This window comes from Typopeltis vanoorti, chromosome 8, assembly GCF_054136105.1.
Source record: "Typopeltis vanoorti isolate ZY-2024b chromosome 8, IOZ_Tvanoo_1.0, whole genome shotgun sequence".
In the NCBI taxonomy this organism is placed as follows: domain Eukaryota; kingdom Metazoa; phylum Arthropoda; class Arachnida; order Uropygi; family Thelyphonidae; genus Typopeltis; species Typopeltis vanoorti.
The window spans coordinates 137,586,826-137,613,154 of NC_143556.1; the positions used below are offsets into that span (position 1 = coordinate 137,586,826).

The 26,329-nt window shown below is 35.1% G+C and overlaps 1 protein-coding gene across 3 annotated transcripts in view; it reads right to left on the minus strand.

Moving 5' to 3' along the window:
• Positions 1-26,329, minus strand: part of Scm (Polycomb protein Scm) — a 557,832-nt gene that overhangs the window by 223,036 nt on the left and 308,467 nt on the right. For all 3 annotated transcript variants that reach the window (XM_090396959.1, XM_090396960.1, XM_090396958.1), the window contains one exon: positions 12,970-13,293. In XM_090396959.1, the coding sequence (XP_090253085.1) occupies positions 12,970-13,293 (324 nt within the window). The remainder of the gene's footprint in view (positions 1-12,969; positions 13,294-26,329) is intronic.

Genomic DNA, 26,329 nt, shown 5'->3' on the forward strand with positions numbered 1-26,329 from the left:
TTTAAGACTTTCTTACATGTTATTCTTTTCAATATGAAATTCAATTTTATCCTGCTCAAGACTAAATAGTGATTGCTTCCAATTTCAAATCCTCTGTGCGCTCTGGTTGGTGTCCTGCACCAGGGAGAAACACATCACTATCAACGATAACATAGTCAATGAGACTTTTCTTATTCCTTGCCTCTTCTCTCCATGTGAATTTGTGCACATTTTTATGTTGGAACATGGTGTTAGTAATAACTAGTCCATGTCCTGAGCAGAAATCCAACAGGTATTTGCCATTATTATTAGCTTTGCTCTTTTCTCCAAATTTTCCCAAAACATTTTTGTATGTCTGACAATCATTTCCTACTCTACTATTTAGATCCCCAACAAGGACCAACTTTTCCTTTTTCATTGTGTCAGTAGCTTTCTCTAAAGCCCCAATAAATTCCTCCACTTCTACCTTAGCAGAATCTTCTGTGGGACCATAGGCACAAATAAGTCTCATTGTCCAGTTCCCCATTCTGATATTGGCCCACATCGCTCTACTTGAGACTGCCTGCCATTCAAGAAGATTAGCCTCATATTTTGTGTTGAATACTATGGCTACTCCTTCTTTTCCTTGATTGTCATTGCCTGAATATAACATTTTGTATTTATTGCTCAGAAAGATCTCACTAGTTTTTGTCTTTTTTGTTTCAGTCATCCCTATTATGTCGATCTGGTACTTATCTAATTCCTCATCTAGCTCCATTTCTTTGCCATTCAGGCTTCTTATGTTGATAGTACTGATCTCTAACTCTGGTGATGTTGAGTTGGGGTGTGCTTTCAGATTTGTGTAATAATATATAATAAATAAATAAATAAATAAATAAATAAATAAAGCTTCTGGTATTGATGGTATAGCCCCTATCCTATCCCAACTGTGCTTAAGAGATGTGCTCCCAAAGAACTAAAGTGTACTTTATCATCCTTGACATCCTATTATACTCAGCTGCCCGCAAAAAACACATTTCCCATCAAACTATTAACTACTGCTCTTACCTCGATGCTCTCTAAAGTAATGGATAGGTCATCAACTATCAACTGCTTCACTTATAGAGTTACTCAAAATGTAGAATATCTATTGTAGAAACAGTAGATCTTGCATACATCATTTACATATACCTCAGAGGGGTTCAAAGAAACCTGTGACATTGTACTTGTCATTTCCAAGGCTTTTCCTAGGATTTGGCATAGAGGACTTTTCATCAAGTTGCAATTTTTGATCCGACTTTTTCTTTTTTTTTATATAATAGGGCAGCCAGTTTTTGCTTAGGCTATTTGATGCATAGCATGGTGGATGGTGTTCTGTCTTCAGACTTCTCTAATAATGTAGGTGTTGCCCAGGACTCTGTAATATCACCCATATTCTTCTCTCGCCAACCCCAAACCTTATGGATAATTTTGATGATGCTATCATTCTCAATTCCTCCTACCTACTCATACACCAAACTAGTCAATGCTTCCAAAATACAATTTTGTATTTTTGCTTTTCCTCACAAAAAAATAGACTTTATTCTTCTCCCCTTACTCTTAATAACACCCAGCTCAATGGTCAAGACCAGATCTCTGCTTCTTGAGCTGAACACTTATTTTCAGCATCTCCTGGTGCAAACATATAACTTCTTTAGCATCCTCAGCCTCCAAAAAACTTAGCATACTTTTTTATCCATAGATCTCCTTTCACATATCCAGCTGGTAACTCTTATACAAATCAAAAATCTGCCTTCACAATTACAGTTATGCACCAGCTGTCTCCTTAAACATTCTTGATTCTGTACAAAAAGACAACAGTTCAGCAAATTGACAACCGCTTCTATCAACCAGACTCCTCCAGCTACTGTCTTACAGATGATCAGTTTTTTTACATTATGTCTTTTCTACAGATACTTTCATCCGTATTGTTCAGCAAACTGGCATTCAATTTAGCTCAATCTGCAATGACAATAGCTACAGCTGTCCAACTTTCATCTAGCATTGAATTACTAACCCAGCAAACCTGATATTCCCATTTCATCATTCATTCTATCTACATGTTCTTTCGAACAGTTCCTCTATGAAATATTTCCGAAATACTAAACCCTTCAGGTCTTCAAAGTGAACATCAACAGACACTAGACATAAATGTAGTACAGGCTCCACAATCTCTTGTGTGCAAGAATGACATATATATAATCTCTACTTATAATTCACTTGTGCAATTTAGTATACTGAATCATAGTGAAGATATTATCACCAATAATAATCAATAATACTATTATTGGTGATAATGATATCTTCACCAGTGATTCACGATCTGCCAAGGGTGTCTCCAGGTAGCAGATTGGGGAAAAACTCTGACTACCATTTGTTGGATATCAGAACAGCTCTGATATAAGTGAATTAGTGGTTATGGGATTGGTGGCTCTATGTGAACCTAGTATCATTCATCAATCTACACTGGGCCAGCATGGTGAATTATGGCCAAACCTTCCAAGATGAGCTAGATAGGAATAAAATGGCCTTCATTCCCTTGAGTGTTGCTAAATACAGCCATAGGCAGTCAAACTTGAATGAAGGTGCTAGGAATCCCCAGGTAAATCACACCTTCACCGAAAACTAGGCCTTGGAACTTTAAACTATAGGATTGAGCAGTGAAGTGCTGCAAACTGAATTAACTGAACAGATTAGAAAAACAAATCCTATACGTCATGAATTCTTTTCTGAAGGAAAAAATCTAAGTGGATATGGAAAAGTCCAAATGGAAGAACTAGTGAAACTGACTGTACTTAACAACAGGAAAAACATCTTTCAAGGCTGTTATCAACACCTTCAACATCGGAAGTGATCATCATATGGTACACAACTAGATTCAAATAAATTGCCAAAAAGAAAGAAGAAAAATGTTTCATGGATTAAAGTAAAGCATAGATACACACAGACTAACTCAATATTAAAAAAAGAAATATGCCAACAGAAACTAAACAGCTTAATATGTGCAGATCAATCAGATTTAACAGCGCAGGTCAATCAGAAAGTAATGCCAAACCTTTTGCAATACTTACTTGAAATTTCCTTTCTTAGCTGGTACCACATAACAGAAACAAGACAGAATTTCTGAAGAAACAAGCTAATAACTTAACAAATAAAACTGAATATGCTGAAATGTACAAAAACAATTAGAAAACATGTCAAGGTAAAAATAAAAAAAATTCAATTGCAAACTCATAACAACAAACAACCAAAGACAACTGTAGCCTCAAGAAAGTTAAATAACAATTGATGAACAGCAAGAAACAGATGGTTGCAGTGAAATTATGAGATAGGAATGTAACCAAATATAGATATAATTTAACAAAAAGAATTAGTGTTTTACTCAATATTATATCAAGATGACAAAGCAAGTGAAGAAAACAACTATAAAATAATTGAAGTGCCACAAATTCTACCAGAAGTTATGTGGAACATCTAAGGCATACAAAATATTAAAGCTGCAGGTGAGAAAAATACTATTCTCATTCTGATACACAAAAAAGGAAGAAGAACCGTTGACTTACCAGCTGACTTACTCATAGGCTTTGCAACTCTAGACCTTGAACAGCCAAAACAACAATCTTACAAAGTTGCTTTAACAAAATGGACCACATTCCAGTTGTACAACAGATTACTGAATCTTGTAATGAATATTAACTACAATTATATCTTGGTTTTATTGATCATGAGAAAGTCTTTGATTCAATAAAAACTTGTGCAATTTTTTAATATTACAAAACCAACATGTGAATGAGTTATTTGTAAGAACCATGAAATTAGTATATACAAAAGACCATTGAATATTTAATCTAGGTATGCTGTGAATAGTTTTAGAGATATTGTGATCTCTAAAATCACTTCTCTTATGCCTCTATATTTCCACTTTGTGGAGATGTTTCAATTGAAACTAAGAGGCATAAGACAAGGTGACACAATATTTCAAACTATTCACAGCATACCTAGAAGAAATATTCAATGTTCTTTATTGAGAGGAAAAGCTTTGAAGATAAATGGAAGATATTTAAGTGATTTACACTTTGCAGATGACATTATCCTTACCTCAAATCCACATGCATTATACACTCGTATCTTTAAATTTCAAATTGCAAGCAAAACAGCTGGCTTAAAGAGAACCTAAACAATACTCAAGTAATATTCAATCGATATGCATAACCAGAAATAATAAAAAAATCAATGACAATAAAATTAACAAGTGGATCATTACATATACTTAGGATAATGAATCAAAAACCCATGCAAGAAGTATAAGACAAACAATGGTAGAATAGAAAGCATATGGAAAATTACAGTCAATATACAAAGCCAGTTAACATTGTGTCAAAGAGTGAAAGATTTTTTTTTTTTTTTTTTTTTTTAACCAGTACATTCTCTATACAGTCAACCCTCCTACAATGCAGTACTCTTATAACACGGTTTCCATATAACGCGGAGCCAAAATTGCGACAGCCCTCCTATAACGGTTTCCGTTCAACAACATTCCATCAACTTAATTGGTTTAAGAAGATTCTCTATAGCATGAATTTATCTATGTGTTTGTAATTAACGGGGAATTCCCTTCTTTTTGGTGAAGGTACATCACCATTTTCCAATTTCAGTTATCAGGGAATTCCCCTATAAGCGAAGAAACGATGCGAGATTGTTCACAGTGCTCAGAACAATCACAGTGCACAGAGTGGTTAGCGTATCTGCTCTCCAGTCAAAAGGCTGCAGGTTCAAATCGTGCTGTGGGCATAGATGTTTGCGATTGTCTGTGAAAAATACTAATGGTGGTGCTGAACAGTAGATGGCATTGGTGTAGATGATGTGGTTGGTGGATGAGGTTGAGTGGTGGAGATGGAGAGTTGTAGAGTATGTGCCCTCCCTCGATGAGTCTCGGACTTCCTGGAGGTGTCTAATAATAATAATACAAACTAGCTTTCCTACTCCAATTTCAGAGAGAAAGCCAGAAGGGAAGCTGAATCATTTGTATAAGTGTTATTGTTATTAGTTAACCTATGAACCAGAATACCAGACAATCCCAATCATTCTTCAAACAATTTGGACCTGTATTTTTTTTTTTTTTTAATAAACTAGTTCCCTCTCCAAATATACTGTGAATGTCTGCTCTCCCCTTTGCAACTCTGACCACAATCTTATTCAAGTCTCCTCTACAGTTCATCCTCCACCCAGCCAATCCCAGCCTCTTCTGTGGCAGTACAACTGTGCCAAGTGGGGATTACCTACAGATTCTGAATGCCTCTTTTTCATGGTCAGATCATTACTTTCATGTATAGGTCTGTTTTGTCACATTTTTAAATTAATTTTATTCTTTGATTATGATTAAATAATACAATGTACAAATAATGAAAAATGAGTGTACAATGCATCTGTGCACTTACCAAAATAATCAGTTGGAAACACATGGAGCAAGTGTAATTCTCTGATGCTGATGCTTTATTAATTGGATGATTCATTGGGGGAGACAGGAGACTAGAGCATCAATAAATTCTTCATTATTATACATAATAAATAACGGAAAAACTCACGTAGAAATATTATTTAATAGTATAATTTTCGCCTGTGTGTCACAGGCATCTTCAGTACAATTAGGCACAAAAATTAAACATTAACTGACAATTCCAAAAAGCGCCACCTAAGTAGCTGGTGTAAGATAACTAAAAAGGTCAATAACTTTCCTAAAAAAAAAAAAAAAAAAAAAAAAAAAAAAAAAAAAAAAAAAAAAAAATTTAATACAATAAAAAGTTAGGAAAGATTAGCTGATTTGTAAAGTACTATCTCCCATAAAGGGGATAGACGTAAGCCGTCGGATCTGTTTAAGTTAGGAGAATGAAGTAGAGTTTCACATGCTTCTTTATAAAGGCGTTCCATGAGAAACGTTTATAGAAAGAAGACTCATACAGGCCATTATATCCACGGAATCTCATCACCATCCCAGTCAATCAAAAGGCAGGAACTATTAAAACACTGGTTCATCGGGCCCACTCCTTTTGTTCTACAGACGATCTTTTACAGAAAGAAATACGATATATAACTTCTTCCTTTCTATCTAATGGCTATAAGAATTGCTTCATTAAAAGAACTTTGAGTAGATTTAATATGTCTCCCTCTTCAAACACAGAGGAAATAATGCGCATTACCATCCCTTATATACAAGGCATCAGTGAACGTATAGCAAAAATTTTAAAACCACTGAATATTTTTGTTGCCTTTCGACCGTTTAGAAAAATCTCCACCTTTCTCGCTTCTCCAAAGGACAAGCTTCCACATCTTAATCATCCAGGTGTCTACCAGATTCCGTGCTCTTGTGGATTATGTTATTTCGGACAAACGGGAAGATCTGCCTCCATTCGGCTAGAAGAACACCAATCTTATATTGAATACTTTAAACCTGAAAAGTCTGGACTTGCAGAACATGCCATCTTCACTAGACACAGAGTTCATTGGAGAAAGACAAGAGTTCTTCACAAAAGTCAGTTTCTCATGGAACGCCTTTATAAAGAAGCATGTGAAACTCTACTTCATACTCCTAACTTAAACAGATCCGACGGCTTACGTCTATCCCCTTAATGGGAGATAGTACTTTACAAATCAGCTAATCTTTCCTAACTTTTTATTGTATTAATTTTTTTTTTTTTTTTTTTTTTTTAGGAAAGTTATTGACCTTTTTAGTTATCTTACACCAGCTACTTAGGTGGCGCTTTTTGGAATTGTCAGTTAATGTTTAATTTTTGTGCCTAATTGTACTGAAGATGCCTGTGACACACAGGCGAAAATTATACTATTAAATAATATTTCTACGCGAGTTTTTCCGTTATTTATTATGTATAGTTATGTCTACTCACGGTTTACCTCTTTTAAAACTTAAATTCTTCATGTTCAGGAATTCTAACAAAGCTTTCTGGTGAAGATGGTTCACCAGATGAATATCTTGTGAAAAGTCTTTAGGGGTGAAGCATCTTTAAAAAAAATTGTATATTGCATCCAACTTAGTCTGTGCAGTTTGCAAAAAATAAGACTTTCTGCATGCATTTCTCTGTAGCAAGCAATTGCAGCTTGCATCATTCTGTCTATTTTGCTAAACCTCTCCATGCTGTGATCCATTTTTTTAAACAACGAAACTGTCATATTAACAGAGCAAATGCCACAACTAATTTTTTTCACTGTAAACTTTTTATATGCCTAGCTTCTAATAGTTTTTTTTTTCTCTTCTCTTTTTTTCCTTGTATGAGTTGAATCCACTGAATGTATGAACATATTTTTTCAGACTTTTTCAAAATACTATTCATACACTTGCCATCACTTCACTCAATGCCACATCTACATTCTTTGTACAAGATATTACCTTCCTTCCAAAAATCTTGCAGGTTTTATTAGTTGAATTAATTTTGTAAAAAAAAATATAAATAAAATCAATTAAAATTCTTACTGAAGTAAGAAGTCCGGACAGCATCATACATTCTTAATATACACTTGCTCACAAAAATGGCAATAATAGCATTTTATAAAATTTGCATAATCAAGAGTGTCCACTTGATTATGCAAATTACACATATTAATTTATGTAGAGTCACCAGGATCTTCTTCATCAGAAGTACACAATTCACTTAACTCCGACAATTCTTCTCCCGACTCATTTATTGTTAAAAATTCATCAATTTGATCATCAGTAAGATGACGTGGATATTTACTGGTAGACGCCCTATTGTGACATCACGGAAATCCCCGCAGTCACGTGGTTTATGCATCATGCTGCATATTATTATTATTATTATTCGTGACTCCTCCAAGGAGTCCAAAGATTCATCGCGGAAGGACACCTACTGTACAATTCTCAGTCTCCATCCGAACCTCTACCCAATCATCCACATTAACGCCATCTACCACCCTCCACCAGAACTAGTATTTTTTGTCTGTAAACTGCACGTGTTCTGAAGGGCTGATTTGTCTGTATGCGGAATGAAAAACCCAAGTTTCCAGGAGGAAAAAACTCTGCTACCTCCATATGAGATCGGCTAACTCATATATATGGTATATATATCCAACTGGATTCCCTCCTCCAGTTATACAGATCATGCAGACAGAGATGCTGAAACATTTGCCATCACTAAGGACTTACACAAATTGTTCACACGCCAACCAGAATATCAGATAACCTGAACCACTCCCCAAATACCATAGATCTCTAACTTACCAATGACCCTTCCAAATATGCATTGAATGTAGTGAGTCCCGTAATTCTGACCACAATCTAGTGCTCATCTCCCCTCCCATGCAATAATGCTTTCACAGTCATTCCACACGAGTAGTTTGGCATTTATAACAGTGAAAAGTAGGACAGCCTCCAAGACTACTATGCTTAATTCCAATAGTTGGACTATTGTTTCCAGCTTTCAATCCGAACATATGCACTGAACATATCACCAAAGTAATCTTCACTGGCATGGAAACATACATTCCCCACACTTCTCTGAATTGCCATCCCCTATCTAAAGCCTGGTTTTCCAAAAGATGGACAAGGCTGTACAAATGAAAAATCAAGCATACCATAACGGGCACAAATCAAGAATTCCATCCACTTTCAATGCTTCCAAAACAGAATCTGAACAGGTAAAAAACAGGAACTTGAAGCCTGCTCAAATGGCAGCCGTGCTGAAAGTTGGAAGTTTATTTTCCACTTGGTTAGACTATAATAAATTTCGTTTAATCCTTTACCCAAGTGTAGGCAAGCACTTGGGTAAAGTGTTTGCCTACACAAAATCTTCAGGACTGAGGCAACTCATAGTAAAGGTGGACCAAGCTCTCATCATTCCTTGTCTCAGTATCTCCCATAATGCAAAGCACATCTCCTTGCAGACATGTATAATGCTATGCATTAAGGGAAAGGCCACTACCCAGACCGGTTTCAACCATTATTGAGGTCTCCTCAGTGGGAGCAAGACCCAGAAGTGGTGATACTAAGGCAGAAGTAACGGAGAGGTCATATTTACCTATATGAGTTGCCAAAAGGTGTACCACCTTATTATTAAATTACTCTGGATTTAGAGAAAGATGTTGGAAGTTTATTTTCCACTTGGTTAGACTATAATAAATTTAATTTAATCCTTCACCCAAGTGTAGGCAAACAAAGTTTGCACCTGAAGTATCCTCAAGACTGAGGCTAACTCATAGTAAAGGTGGACCAAGCTCTCATCACTCCTTGTCTCAGTATCTCCCATAATGCAAGGTCTGGCTCCCACTGATGACACCTCAATAAAAGTCGAAACCGGTCTGGGTAGTGGCCCTTCCCTTAATGCATAGCATTATACATGTCTGCAAGGAGATGTGCTTTGCATTATGGGAGATACTGAAACAAGGAGAGATGAGAGCTTGGTCCACCTTTACTACGAGTTGCCTCAGTCCTGAAGATACTTCAGGCGCAAACTATGTTTGCCTACACTTGGGTAAAGGATTAAACTAAATTTATTATAGTGTAACCAAATGGAAAATAAACTTCCAACATCTTTCTGTAAATTCAGAATAATTTAATAATAAGGTGGTACACCTTTTGGCAACTCATATAGGTAAATATGACCTCTCCATTGCTTCTGCCTTAGTATCACCACTTCTGGATCTGGCTCCCATTGACAAGACCTCAGTAAAGGTCGAAACTGGTCTGGGTAGTGGCCCTTCCCTTAATGCATAACATTATAAATGCCGCAAGGCGATGTGCTTTGCATTATGGGAGATACCGAGGCAAGGATTGATGAGAGTTGATCCACCTTTACTATGAGTTGCCTCAGTCCTGAAGATACTTCAGGCGCAAACTTTGTTTGCCGACACTTGGGTAAAGGATTAAACTAAATTTATTATGGAAGCCATGCCTTTTGGTCTCACAAATGCAATTGGCCATAACGTCTGCCCAAACTATTCCAACCCATATCAAACCTAGACGATGTATTGTATTATCACCCACAGAAAAAGCCAATCTTCTGGCTTTCTTCATAATAGACAATGGTAAATGCGTAAATGTCCCCCAACCATCCCAGATGCCCAACATACAATGCCTCCAATATCCCTTTTCTAGCAAGAGATCAGAAGACAAAAAAAGTCTCCTGGCCCTGATGGCATTCCTCCAATTGTCCTGAAGGTCTATGCACCCGAACTGACTCCTATCCTATGCCATCTGTACATACTCTCCTACTCCACTGGTATATATCCCAAAGCCTGTAAATTGGCCCGTTCCCAAGAAGGGTGACAAATCACTGGCATTTAACTACTGCCCTATCTCACTCATCTCAGTCCTCTCTAAAGTGATAGAGAAAACCATCAGTTCTCAACTCCTACATTACCTTAAAGTCACCCAGCTATTAAACCACCACCACTATGGATTCCCTCGCTGCTGATCAACAGGAGATCTACTCTCATATATCACCCATCTCTGGCCAAATGCCATGGAGAAATTTGGTGAATCTCAAGTGGTTGTACTTGATCTCCAGGGCTTTTGACTGGGTGGATCTGGCACAAAGGCTTATTAAGCCAACTCCTATCATTTGGACTGTCTCAGGACTTCTGCAGTTGGATTGCCAGCTTTCTGTCTGGACGCACACTATGTGATGGTAGAAGGTTCCCTACCCTCTCACCATCTAACTAATGCTGGGGTTCCACAAGGTTCTGTTCTCTCACCAACCCTCTTCCTTCTGTATATCAATGACCTACTTCAGTTGACCTCCAACTCAATACACAGTTTTGCAGATGACAGCACATCGCACTCCTCCCATTCATTTGACAACCTTACTCTACACAACTCACTTCAACCTACAGAACATCAACCACCATTGCCCTCAATTCGGACCTCCAAGCCATTCTCCAGTGGGGCTCAGATAACCTCGTCAACTTCAATACTAGTAAAACCCAATTCTCTCTTATTTCTCACTAAAAAAATGGACCAAGGATTGATCCTTGTAGTACAACACTGGTAACCTTAAATCTTGCAGACTCACATCCTCCTATACCACTTTTTGATATCTGTCAGTCAGCCATCCTCTTAATTATAGAATGTGAGCAAGTTGCTGAAACATGGTCTTCCCTTAGTAAACCCATGCCGTTCATTGCAAAGTAGAGATTCACCGTGAAGCCATTTCTGAATGCAAGCACTAACCAATTTTTCCAAAATCTTCACCACCACTACTGAGATACTCATTTCCATATGTATGGGATTACCATACATTTTTCCCATTCCTGCAGAATCGTCACCATTTTGAGACTCAAATTATATAGCCTGGTCAAAGGAATAGCCAGTTCAGCTGAATACGCGTTTAATATCTGTGCTGATATACCATCAGTTCATACTGCTCATTTCTTATTCAGTTTGTGCAACAACTTTAATTCCTCCTCGCTCACACACCTGAGTTTCTTCATTCAGCGAAGAGGTAGCGGTGAACTCAATGTTGCATATACAACGTTGATAGCTTTTAGCAAAATGGGCAGTCATTAGTTGCACAACTTTTCTGCATCTGTCACCCTCACATCATCTGCATTCAGAAGAGTTATTCTTTCATATTCATTCTTTCTTTTACTTGCAGCATATCGATAGAATTCTTGTGGGGTTGTTTTTAGCTTGAAGAGCCAGTTTCTTTTCATATTCAGACTTAGCTTTCCATATGACAGTTGCGACTCTTCTGGCCTGCTGTTTATAATTTTCATAACGGATATCATCCTTATGCAAATGGTATTCCTTCCTCATCATCCATTTATCTTAAGAATCTCTTGCTTAATGACTTTACACATCCATTTGACTCCTACCCTATTTATTCTTTGAACTCTCAGGACACATTCTGATATTTCATCATTTAAGTATTTTTTAAATGCTTCCCATGCACTGTCAATATTCTCCCCATCAAGCAACCGATACCACACTGCTGAACTCAGTATACATCTCAGATGGTCATAATTTCCTGCTTTTTAGTTCAGCATGTAACATTTTCTGAATGGATCATTCATACACTTAGTCACTTCCCAAGTGTGTACTGCATGTGTTCATCACTGTCACCAACTGGAGGCAGAGTAGTTACATCTTTAACTGAAACATCCCCTGATCTGACACTATAATCAAATCTAACACTCTTTGAGATCCAGTGTCTTCTGTAACATACTGCATAAGGAAGTTGTCTCGCAACAATTCAATAAATTCAGTTTCACTCTTCTGATGAGATTTTACTGCTACCCAATCAATATTTGGATAATTAAGGTCTCCCATTATGATTACTCTTTTTGTGACCATCGTCTCTATTTGGTGATGTATTTCTTCATCACTAGTAACCAATCCTCCGGGTCTGTAATAACACCCCACTATGTAATTGATCTTGTTAGATTCCACCTCACACCAGATGGCTCCAAACTAACTGCCACATGAAAAATTGTTACCGATATTGCAGTCATAGTCTCAACTCTAACTGGATTAGAGACATTTGATGTCATTAGCAGCAAGCCCACTCCTTTCCTATCCTGTCTATTCTTCCTAAAAAATACTGTACCCTTTACATTCAATACCATTTAGTATGTCTGATTCTAAAGCCAGGTCTCACTAATGTCTACACTCAGGGGTCCCAATGTATTATTGCTTAAAATTCCCTCTGATATTTTAGCAAGAACATAACGACAATAATACTTCTTCAAACTATTAAGCTGAAATGCAACTAAGCAAATATTATCTAGTGAAAAATTACCTTTAACAGAGGTAAATAAGTTAATACATGGCAAAATTTAAATCTCATTAAAGCTATTTCATGAAATAAAGATATTATATTATATAGTATGTTGAAACATGTGTTTCCCTAATTTAAGATGAAGTCTAGAAAAACAAAATAAATTCAGTTACGACATTTGCTATAGAGGAATTTTAACAATTTTCAATATTTAGAATAAAAGACCAACCTTTTTAAATATTTTTGCTGGAGCAATTTCAGCACCATTCAATGTTTTTAAAAGAAACATTGGCCAAGATGAAGCATTCATTCGAAATCCTAATGGAGGCTGCAACATTCCACCATTTTTTTCACAGTGGCCAATAGGATGAATTTCAGAAGAGTCTACTAGCCTCCAAAAGTCATTTTTGTTGTCCCCACCATCCAATCGCAACCGAAGGCGTGGTCCCTGAATGCCAACCACAGTTGCTATACAAGTTGACGTCACATTTCGAGGATCTAATGCCTCAAGCTTCATTCCAATTCTGAATTCGTTGGAAGGTGGCAATGGATGCTAGTAATATTAAAATATGATTAGTAGGTTAAAATGAGATAAATTTAATAAATTCAAGAATGTACAGAGTGGCCCATAAGTCATGGAACATGCCATAGAAAGGGGCCATCTTTGTGAAGCAACTATGTAAGTTTAACATCACCAGTTTTTTTATTTTATTTTCTTTATTTATTTTTTTAAAAAATATGTTAGGAAAAAACCATATCAGTTGATTATAAGATCACAAATCCCTGTTCAATTCTCTAACCTAACAGCAATACGAGAAAGATATATATATATATATATAATACAATAATATTGAGTAGTTAAAAAAAAAAAAAAAAACTAGTCATTATATAATAAAACATTGATTCTTTAAAGATACTTGTGACATTAGGATTATAAAATATATACATGTTTACACAAGAATATTATTTAATTTGCCAAATTAAATAATATTCTTGTGTAAACATGTATGTATTTTATAATAATAAAACATTAGAAGGCACCAAATTAGTACTGTCTTTTGTCTTCTATGAAAAAAAGACCTAAAATTCATATTTGTTTTTAACAGTTCATAGTTGCGCTTTTAAGATTCTGTGAAATATAATCATCATCATCATGTGTATCAAAGATTTAGGCCTAGCATGGCCTGTTCTGGCCTTAGAAGTCATTGTTGAATCGTTTAAGAGGACGTCCTGGTTTTCTTTTTCCTAGTGGCTTGTACTTTAAGGCTTGTTTTGGAATATAATCCATTTAATAAACATTATTATTTACTGTTTTCATACAACATGTGGTATGAAACTATGAAAAAGTGAAGATGAATAACGTCCAAGACTGGAATCAGAGTTTAGTTCGGGTAATTATTATGAAAAAGTTCAAAATATTTGAGGGGAATGACTGAGATATTGTTATATTAGTATACAGAAAACTCTTATTTATCTGCCGTTTGATAAATGGGAATTCTTAAATAACTGATTTCTATGTTGTCTCAATAATGGAATAGTGTGAATTGGCATAATCAAAAGAAATATACAAATAAGAACTGAAATATTCTGTTTTACGATTCTGTACTCTATATGCCTATGACATTTAAGTGAAAATTTTGCATTAAATATGTTTTTTTTTTAAAGTGAGTTTTTCTTTGGTTTTATATTTCTTTTGAATTCTATTTCAAACAAGATAGCTGGTCTTTCTATTTTCATGTACTTGTGAAATATGTTTGCAAAATTATGGTTTTATGTGAGATAACTCTGTATGCAAGACCTTCTCTACTGTATGGAAGTGAATTACGGACCAAAAAACTGCAGAAGAAAAGAGAATAGAAACTAGAGAAATGAAATTCCTATGAAGGACAGCAGGCTATACTATCTGGGACAAAAGAAGCACAGAAATACATAAAGAACAAAAAACAGACTCAGTACTGAACAAAGTACATGAATACCGAAGAAGTGGATTGAACATATAAAAATAATGGACAGTTCAAGATAATTCAAAAAAATACTCTGATACGTTGGAGGATATTGAAGTCAGGAATGACTAAGGAAAAGATGAAGAGAGAGAGAGACCAGAACAGGCCACTAGGCCTAAATTCCTGAAAGGATGATGATGAACTCTGTATTCTTTGAAATTATGACAATAAAAACTCAATAACCATTTATTATAGAAAAAAATCAATGCAAGAAATTTGCTCATCAACAACAAATTATGAAAATGCTTGATTACATCTCCATACAACAATGCTGTTCTAAAGGAAATTCACTATAGACTTTTTTATATAGAACCATTACCATGATTCCAATGAGTAAACAAACTGAATGACAGTTGTGAGAGAGAGAGAGTGATAAAAAAAAAGAAAGAAAGTGTTCTGCTTATGTAACACAGTAAACAGTAGAGTACGTTTCACGAAAGGAAAAGTCAACTCTGTTGCACAATGCATGCTATTATTTTCAAACATTCAAGTCCTTACCCACATACGTTCTTTTGAATTTAAAAAAGGAATATTTTAGAATATTATATGCATGCCAAAAAGGTTAGCTTTTCAATACAGAATCAGAATAATCAGGGGGGGGAAATGTGTTAAAAAATATCTGAATGATCAAGAACAAGTATTTTACAACACTACTGCATGCACCAGATGCAATAATCATGTTTCAGGAATGGTTGACACATTCAAAGACAACATATTCAAGCAGTTTTTATGCGATGGGATATATATTGTATCAAACTGCACTGTAAGAATGTAAACATATTAGTGCTGTGTGGGAGAAGAGAAAGGAACATTGTTTTTTGTATAGCTGGAGATTGAAGTCCTTTGGGAATACAAAGATGAGAAAGCAATTCTAGAGAATATAAGCAGAATGGAATGAAACTGAAATAAGATGAGAAGCCAATCTGTGGCTTTGTAGTTGCACTGTGGTGATCAGATGATAGTTTCCTCCCAATTACATTATAAGAATGCAAGTACTTAGCAGAATATAGAGATATGAAGACCAGAAGAAGAGCGCACAAATAGAAAAGGTATAAGACCATCTGTGACATCGTAGTTGGAGTGAAAGTGTGAGTGATGAATTATCAATTAGCTTATTTTTTTATTTATTATTATTATTTTTATTATTTTTTTTTTTGCAGCATCATGTATTTGTAGGTATTTGGTGTAAATCTCAAAAATCAGAACACATTCTAAGGATTTGGATGTACAGAGTTAGCACATGAACAGGTGAAGAAAATCTCTTGAGCTGAAAAAGGCATCTTGTCAAGGAGGTGATACCAGGAAAGGATAAGTGGAGGACTTGAATGAGATATTAATATTATCAAACATAGGAGAAGAACAAATGAGAAAGTTTCTGATTATCTCTTTCTCGCAGAAGAGATAATAGGATGCTTGGAAAAACTGAATCACCATCACGATCCATGGGCTCAGTGTCCGTTGGTGTCCAATGCTTCCTTCACTATCTTTTTCCACCTTTATTTTTGTCCAGTGCACAGAGTCACAGTTTTTGCAAACTCATTCCGCATGAGTCCTTTATGTCGTCTATCCATTCTCTGTATGGTCTACCTTTTCTGTTTACAACATCCATAATATCAAACACATGTGTCTTTATCTTCCAGTCCTCACTCATTCTGCAGATGTGTCCAAATAATTGCAGCTTCCATTGTATAATCTTCTGCATTAGAGTCTCCTTTCGTTGCATCTTCCGACAGAGCTCTTCATTTGTGATTTTCTGTACCCATCCTATTCTTATAATCTTCATGTAATAAGTTCTTTCAAATGCCACAATTGATTTTTTCTTGATTACTTATTTATTACCCATGTTTCAGATCCATACAGTACACTGCTGAAGATACATGCTTCCAGTACTCTTAGTTTTGTTTGCAGGCTGATCTCTTTACTTTTCAAAATGTTATCCATGGCCTTCAGATTTGTTCTTCCCTTTGCAATCCTAATCTTTATTTCTTTTTTACAATCCAAATCATATGTCATTTTACTTCCCAAAATGTGAATTGTTCTACATTTTATATATCAATTCTATCCATTTGTATCTTTTGTTTCGTGTTCTTCTCACCAAATACCGTTGTCTTTGTTTTTTCCAAGTTCATAACAAGTCCACATCTCTTCCCTTCTCATTTAATAGATTCAATGTTTTTTGGTAGTTCTCTTTCGTCTTCTTCAATAATAACAATGTCATCTGAGATAGTTAGTTCTCATCCTATGTACTGTACTGAACAATTGAATGAGGTATGTCAAATGAGTAATAGGGTTTATAATTCTTAGCAAAATTATGGATAAGACTTATTTCAGGGGGCAAATCATTTATATATTTGGTATGGCATAAGATGGAAATTGTTAGATAAGTAGGTTTCTTATGCCAAAGCTGATGAAATGCCTAGATTAACTGCAGAAGTTTCTCTAGGCCATTACTATGATAAAGACAAAGGAGATTTACTGAGGAATGAAACAGGTAGAATTAATAATGACAGTCACTGATCTAGTTAACCAATGATGGACTTAACTATGGATGAACTTCACTGCTCGAAGTTAGCCACTGATAAATTTGTCTACTGTTTTTGAAACAACCGTATAAGAGAAATAGGGCAATAAATGAAAGACAGATTTTTGGAGGGGGAAACATAACAAGGAAAATTGGACAATAAATGAAAAGCAAACTTTAATTTTCCTTCCTCCCCCTCTTTTTTTAAATATATTTTAATATATTAAAAAATATGTTAATAAATTTTGGAGCACAAGTTTACAGAACTGGAAAATATAACCAGCACCAAAAGACTTAGTGGTATTTCAGCTATTCAAAATTCTTTAGATGTCTTTGCCATTAGTGCACCATTTCTAATGTAGCAGGAGTTAATTTTCCTGAGTTATTTATACAGATGGTGGCAAAGAATGACAGAGGCTCAGCTTTGTCTTAAAATTGTGTTACTGTAGTGCCGTCTGTATGTGAAAGATGTACAAAAAAAAGCAGTTATTACTCACAGAAAAGCTGATAACGATGTCTCAAACCACATGCAACATGCTGATTTTTTTCTCTTGAACTGTCTTGGTAAACTTTTGAGCAATCTGAGGCTAAGATAATGCCAGGGATTTCAACTTGCGAGGAAGCTGAATGCTTTTCTTCCAGCAAGAATTATTTTAGCAATTTCATCTGGACTAGAAAGTAGAAAAGTAATTAACCATGGCAAATAACTGAAATTATGGAAGTCGTCCCACTTGGCATATCTACCATAGACATGAGGCTGCAGAAAGGGCAGTCAAGGAAAATTTTACACAAAGTTACCAAGAATACAAAGGTTGGTCGATTGGTAGAGCCTCTGCTACTAATGGCTCAAGCAAAAAGTTAAGCAAGTTTGAGCGCAGTTAGTACTTGGAATGGATGCAATCGTTTGATGCTGTTGGCACACTCTCCCTTGATGAGTCACTGGACTCCTTGGAGGTGTCACATAATAATAATAATACAGAAATGTTATTTAAAGTATACTTATAAGGAGAACTAGTTTAAAAAAATATCAAGGGTATTGAGAGCCTGAAGAGGGTTATCTTGTATTCTGACAGATAATTTGATAAATTATCTGGCATCTCTTTCAAAGACAAGAAACCAGTTATGAGAATGAATGCTCTTTAAAAAAATAAAATAAAATAAAAAAATTAAAAAAAAAACTTCTCCTAGAACAATGAAGAAAAATAGGATAAGTGAGTGAGTAGAACAACACCTGTGTGGCATTAGGTATTTCTATGATCCTTTACTTATTTCCAAGTTAGTACGATTTGAAATACTTAATGACATTAATTTTCAAATAAAAACTAATAAAAATATAACATATGATTCCAAAGGATTACATCTTTTACATGATAACAATACAAAGCCAACTTGTTGAAGCTGGCCAACTTACCAAGCCTAGGTGGCCAGGAGGCTTTTCAACCTACAGACTATGCCACACTGGGATTTGAATCCCAGTGTAGCAAGGATAATTCTCAATATCTTGTAAGTGGTAGATGATCTTCACTGCCAATATGAAAAAATGTTCAATGAAGACTTGAACTGGATTGAGAGTTCCATTTTTAGTCTCTAAAGTAAGGTTACTACCAGATTATTTGGACCGTGTTATGCATCACTTGACCAAGCGCAAAATTGATGTTTTGGAAATTAGTTTGTCATCTGACATATAATGATATAATCTACCTATAAAAAAATCGAGACCGACAGGAGTCTATATTTTCACAGTTTTCTTTCAAAGAACTAAACGCCACATGGAATACATTCCTAAGAAAATTTTACAAAGCATGATTCTTTTCCAAAACCATCAATTTGGGGCTTGGTCAAGTGATGCATAATGCAGTCCATTTAATCCATAGTCTACTAATATTTCTAGGATGGAATGCATATACAAAAGAGTGCTATATGCTCTTATAATATACTCAACACTTTAAGAAGTAATAACCAGTCTGGTTCATCCTTATTCTAAACAGTCATTTGATCAAATTTTGTGTTTGTCATGAATAAGCAGATAGTGGCAGTGCTCAATCATGGATACAGCACCTAAATATCTAGCAGTTTTTATTACTGGTTGCTAGAAGCAAATAAGAGTTAACTGTACATCTTAATTTTTTCACTGATTGCTTTAAGTTAAATTAAATACAGTAGTAACTCACTAATCCGAACCTCTTTAGTCCGAACCCTCCAGTAATCCGAACTGCGGTTTGAAAGAAAAAAAAAGTTTTATTTATTACGTATTATTATTTTGTGTGCTATTATTTTTATTTAATAATTATTATTTTAACTATTATTATTTATTTTATTATTATTACAGTACAGTATATATATATTTTTTCATACTGTCGATTGTATGGTTACACTGTAAGCCTATTTTGATTTATTGCACATTTGCTTTTTTATACTGTACAGTATGTACTATACTGTCGGCATGAATCACCACTGTCGAGCGTCATGGAAAAAACTGTGGCCTTCTAGAATTTACGAAGATAACTAGAGTGATACACAAAAAGCGAACATTCAAAACAGGCATAATTTGGTTAAAAATATAAATCCAGATGTTGAAATTTCAAAAACAGACTGTACGGAATGGATTACAGGCAGAACTGAAAGTGAATTCGAAATTAAATCAGATGCTTAAATTATAAATATGATGCTACAGAATGAATTAGCAGACGATGATGACGATAAAGAACTTTAAGAAAAAAAAGTCAAACACGAAGAAGCAGCTGACAGTTTTAATATGTGTATAGAACGGGCTAAGCAGAATGATATGCCATTCCACAAAATTTTATTGCTAATGCAGCTCCGAGAAGAAGCATTCGAAAAAAGTTTAGCTTCCAAAAAGCAAAAGTAATAAAAAAAAAAACTTTTTTGTGTTATTTTGTGGAACTTTTTTTTTTGTGTGATGTGTATAAGAAAGTGATATTTTTTTACGCAAATTAAGTTACGTACTGAACTATGCAATTTTATTAAATCAAAATCCTCAACAATACAGGTAAATACAAACTAAATATTTTACTAAAATAAACTTGCGTACTGTATTATTTTTTTAAGTTTTATATTACAGTACAGTAGCATTTTTTCTATCAGTTAATTCATTTATTTACAGAATTAAATTGATGTACCATTAGAATCTGATTATTTTTGTCTTAAATGCTAGTTATTGTTGCCTCTTGGGGGGAAAATTCGCTAATCCGAACTTTTCGCTAATCTGAACGAGCGCGGTGTTTATTAGTTCGGATTAGCGAGATACCACTGTAGTTAAAAACAATATACAGGCAGTTCTCACTTTACGAATTCCTGCTTTATGAATTCTTTGGATCAGAATTTTTATTTTAAATTGTGCATGGTGAAGGTGATTAGGGGCATGTACAGGGAATTACACAGTATGTAATGATCAGTTAGAATGAGCCTCAGTCACTCATGAGCCTTAGTGATGCGAGTGTGTTATTCATAGTTTTCTTCAATTACACATGATTTTTTATTTTGTTTTCTTTTTAACGATAACTCTTTCACTTTTCCAACACTGTCAAAAAGAATCAACAGTGCAAAACCAGAAAATGAGCAAAAGAAACAAAGAAAAACAATTACGTTAGAGAAATAATATGAAATTATTACCAGCCACGAAGAGGGTAAATCTTCTACAGTTTGCACCATTTTAAAAGATAAAGAAATATTTGAAAGAAGTATAAAAATGCGAAATCTATGTAGTCTACATGGTTGCATAATAAAGAAACGGGCAGTATAATTCCTCATATGGAAAACTGTTAACTGCTTGCAGAACGCCTGGAATAAAGTTTCCGAAAAAACTATGAAAGGAGTATGGCATAAAGTTTCCAAAAAAACCATGAAAGGAGTATGGCATAAACTTCGTCCTCAGTTTAATGATAATTTTGAAGGTTCTGAAGACCCAACAAATATAGTGAATTCTGAAACTCAAGCAATCTTAGGTATGATTAACCAGTTGCAAATGGAAGTTTTAGAAGGTGATGTTAATGAGCTGCTTCAATCTTGCACTATGGAACTCTCATCAATGTTTTCCTTGAATTCATTGAAAACATTGAATGAGAGTTCCCTTGATCTTCTTGAATTAGAGGGACAAGATAAAGAGAGAAAAAAGATGATGAAAATGAAGCTCGAACTCAGTTTTTCACTTTTAAAGGCCTAGAAAAAGCATTTAAACTTCTCAAAAAGGCTCAAGCAATCTTTGAATCACAAGATTCAGACTTTGAATGATTTAGTAAATTTTCTCATGAAATGAATAATGCTTCTTCTTGTTATTGAGCTATTTTAAACGAAAAGAAGCAAAAGTTAACGAAACAGATGACACTCGAGGCCTTCTTTGAAAAAAAAAAAAAAAAAGGATGCACCGAAGCTATTTGCAGATGACGAAAGAACTACAAAAAACATTGAAACTGTTAAATGAGGAAGGGAAGAGATTTGGACTTGTTATGAAAAAACTTGTTATTTGGTTTCTTACCAAATACCATAAAGACAATGGTATTTGGTAAGAAAAACATGAAACAAAAAATACAAGCAGCTGATACAGAAAATATAGAACAATTCACATATTTGGGGAGTAAAATGACATATGTAAAAAGAAATAAAGATCAGGATTGCAAGGGGAAGAACAGATCTGAAGGCCATGGATAACATCTGGAAAAGTAACGCAATCAGCTTGTGAACAAAACTAAGAGTACTGGAAACATGTATCTTCAGCGGTGTACTGTGTGGATCTGAAACATGGGTAATAAATAAGGAATCAAGAAAAAGAATTATGGCATTTGAAAAAACTTGTTACACAAAGATTCTAAGAATAGGATGGGTACAGAAAATCACAAATGAAGAGCACTATTGGAAGATACAACCAAAGGAGAATTTAATGCAGAAAATTATACAACGGGAGTTGCAATTATTTGGACATATCAGCAGAATGAAAGGGGATCAGAAGATAAAGACATTCATGTTTGGTATTATGGATAGTGTGAATAGAAGAGGTAGGCCATATAGAGAATGGATAGATGACATAAAGGACTGGTGTGGAATGGGTTAGAGAAACTGCGACACTGTTCACTGAACAAAGAAAGATGGAGGAAGATAGTGATGGAGGCCGGACACCAATGGGCCATGTACCCGTGGTTCACGATGATGATGATGACGCTTCCTAATGTATCTCCTACTACCTCGACGGATGCGATTCACCTGGTGATATAGAAATGAGCTAATTTTTTTTTTCAAAGAATCTTTTTTAATTTTAAATTTATCTTAAGTTATTATTATAATTACAGCTATTTTGCCTGCTTCAGTTTAGGAGTACCCCTGTTTAAATGTCATTGGCTATTTACTCATGGGTTCTTAGGGCATTATGAGTGTAGATGTACTAAAAAGTATATGTAGCTTAAGGAATAGAAAATTGCACATACCTTTTTCTGGGTGTTGTGGCTTTTCCTCTGTCTGCGATGTCGAGAACTGCAGAGTGTGTGTGTGTGGGGGGGGGTAGGCAGTTTGGTAGAATAAGTTAGAAAAACCCGGGTTTTTTTCCGTAATATATAGAAACATATACTTTTATATAGGGTGGGGAAAAAGTGAAAGGGTTAATTTTTTAAAATAGGGAGGGAGAAGGGGAAAGGTAGTTGACGGGGTGTGGACCGTTTCGACTATTCGTGGTCATCATCGGAACATATTGGGAAAGTGGAAGCTATGTCAGGTCGGGTGGGTGCTTCAGAGGTGTTTGTGTTGTCTCCTATTGGTCGGGATTGTGACCTCAATTTAATGTTGTGAAGCTTCCAAACCTCGGAGATTATGTAGGGCCTGTGTACGTTGATCGAGTTCGCGTCACACTTTATAGCTATTGTTTCCGATATTCTGAGCAATATTCTGAAACAATAGCTATAAAGTGTGACGCGAACTCGATCAACGTACACAGGCCCTACATAATCTCCGAGGTTTGGAAGCTTCACAACATTAAATTGAGGTCACAATCCCGACCAATAGGAGACAACACAAACACCTCTGAAGCACCCACCCGACCTGACATAGCTTCCACTTTCCCAATATGTTCCGATGATGACCACGAATAGTCGAAACGGTCCACACCCCGTCAACTACCTTTCCCCTTCCCCCTCCCTATTTTAAAAAATTAACTCTTTCACTTTTTCCCCACCCTATATAAAAGTATATGTTTCTATATATTACGGAAAAAAACCCGGGTTTTTCTAACTTATTCTACCAAACTGCCTACCCCCCCCCACACACACACTGCAGTTCTCGACATCGCAGACAGAGGAAAAGCCACAACACCCAGAAAAAGGTATGTGCAATTTTCTATTCCTTAAGCTACATATACTTTTTAGTACATCTACACTCATAATGCCCTAAGAACCCATGAGTAAATAGCCAATGACATTTAAACAGGGGTACTCCTAAACTGAAGCAGGCAAAATAGCTGTAATTATAATAGTTTACAATGAGGAGTAACATGGGAGTTTTCCCAGAAATAATATACATATCTTAAGTTATTTTTTAAACATAAATCTTAAGCCAGTATAGTCTTTCCTTATCATTTAATATTCATTTCATATTTTATATATTCCTTCTTACAAACGTAACTCTCGCTTATAGCATTATTTCTAAGGCAAATAAATTCCCACTTTACGAATTCCCGATTTATGAACAGTCATCAGGAACCAATTAATTCATAAAGGTGGGAACTACCTACATACCTACACACACTTATATAAAGATTAGTCAGGAGAAATGCCTCTGACTAATACAGCTTAGTCAAATAAAACAGGACTATTTGAAAATGGATCCAAATGTTGAATTTTACACAAAGAGAGCTGTGACTCTAAAAAAAAAAATTAAAACCTATGGATTTTCAGTGGTAAGTAACAAAAAACAGACGCATACCATATCTGATAAATAAATAAAGAATTCATGGTTTTAATAGATTCTCTCAAAATACCAATCCATCCATATATTCATTGGACATCAACAGATGCCATATGGTCACTCAGATGCTCAGTAATGTGCAACACCAGTCCTTGCCAGGTGGGCCTGTTGTATGCTTTTTTGGAGGCTTGAACTGTGTGAAGATCAGTCACTCCAGACACACCATCCGTCAATCTCATTAATGGTCTGCCTCTTCCTCTTTTTCCTTGAACTTTACCATCTATTACTGTTTTGAGAAATCCTCAAAATACCGCTGCTGGCCTTAAATATACAATTCAGCTGTAGAGTTCCCATAGCTTGGTTAACTTCATTATGAATGTCATCTGTACAGGCTGCAGCATCCAATGACTGAGAAGACCAACTTTTGTCTGGTACATCTGCTCTCACTGACATCCAACATGCACACAAAATAAAAATATAAAGAGTCAGAATTCAAGTCCAGACATCGCAGTGGCCAATTTTGTTGAACTACTATGACCATTTATTAGGAAAATGATCATTCCCATGTAATTTCATGAAATGACACTACACAAGTAATATCACACAGTAGCAAATGATCTTACTCATTTTGCAAAAAGTTTAGATAAATTGATGAGTCCTTAACACTCTGGAGGTTTCAGATAAGAGTAATAATAATTCCACCAGTATCATAACATTAAAAAATAAACATATTAATGAACTGATCATTACACTACATGCAGAACATTGAAACAATACTGAAATGATAACTTAATAATGACTTGGACAGTCAACTGGATAGTATAAATACTCTCCAACCAATAATATGTGGGTCTAAATTCCATTGCAACATGGATGTTTTTAGTGTCTTCAGGTTGCAGCTGATATTTGTTGCCTGGGGCATGACTGCCATCTGGTTTAATGCAGGTCTGGAAAAGTTTACTTCTTTGATCTCTAGAGTACGGCTCTTGAATTATCAAACCCTTAGAGCAGTCAGATATCTTAAAGTTAATTTTAAATTTCTCTCACTATGTAAAAGTAGCTAAACAAAAGTTCTGAAAAGACTTCAGTAAGAACACAGAAAATAAATATCAGGAAAGTGGTAAAAAATTTTAGAGGCTATTGAAAAAGTTTAGAAACAAAGAACACAGCAATGTAAAAGGAATTAGGGATGATAAAGGTGGCATGAAAACTGAATATATTCTAATGCATTTTTGAAAATTATGGAGACAACTACCGTGTTTGAATAAAAACTTTAGTTTAATATAACTAAAATCTACATTCGACGTTTCGACCTTTATGTCAAGGTCATCTTCTGGAGCATACAACTATACACAGTCAAGTGGATAGTATAAATACTCTCCAACCAATAATATGTGGATCTAAATTCCATTGCAACATGGATGTTTTGTGGATGTAGTGGCTCTAGCCAATCTTCAGCTAGTATTAGAAACGATTCCATACCAAATGGCTGGAATGTACATGTATAATCATGATGTTAATATATGTATATAGATAGACACATAGACTTGTTGTTGTTGTTGTTGCGCTCAATGTATGTCTCCAACCAACAGATAACACTAATAATAGTGTAAAAATAATCATATTAAAAATTCTGAATATTTTTACGTATTAATTATGCTTGTTAGTTTTTGTTTTCATACACGCAGTGTCTGCACTTGTGATGTGCTCGTTATGAAAATGTTATATTAGAAGTAACATGTAAAGAAGTAAAAAATATTGAAGTACTTACTAAACTGATTATTTGTGTTACTTATAAGAAAATTTGTTGTATTTTAAAATGTTGAATTTTGTGTTTGTGAAAGACTTTCTCTTAGCGCTGATGGATACAGCGAGTCAGCCATTTTATTGCAGTGCGTAGTTTCTGACTTTTGTGAAGTGCACATGCTCCCGGAGAGAACTTGATGTGTGATTGACAGCTGACAAGGAAAGCGTTGCGTATCCAAGTTACAGTTGTAAACAGGAGAGCGTTCGGAAGTTTTTTAGAACACTGGCCGAGATATATTCAAGTTGGAAGGAACTTGATTTTTTTTGTGCGGCAGTCAGAAGGAAATTTCATATAGTATTCCGAAAAGGGAATAGTGAAAATAATAGGTTTCAAGTTGGAATAAGTAAAGGAA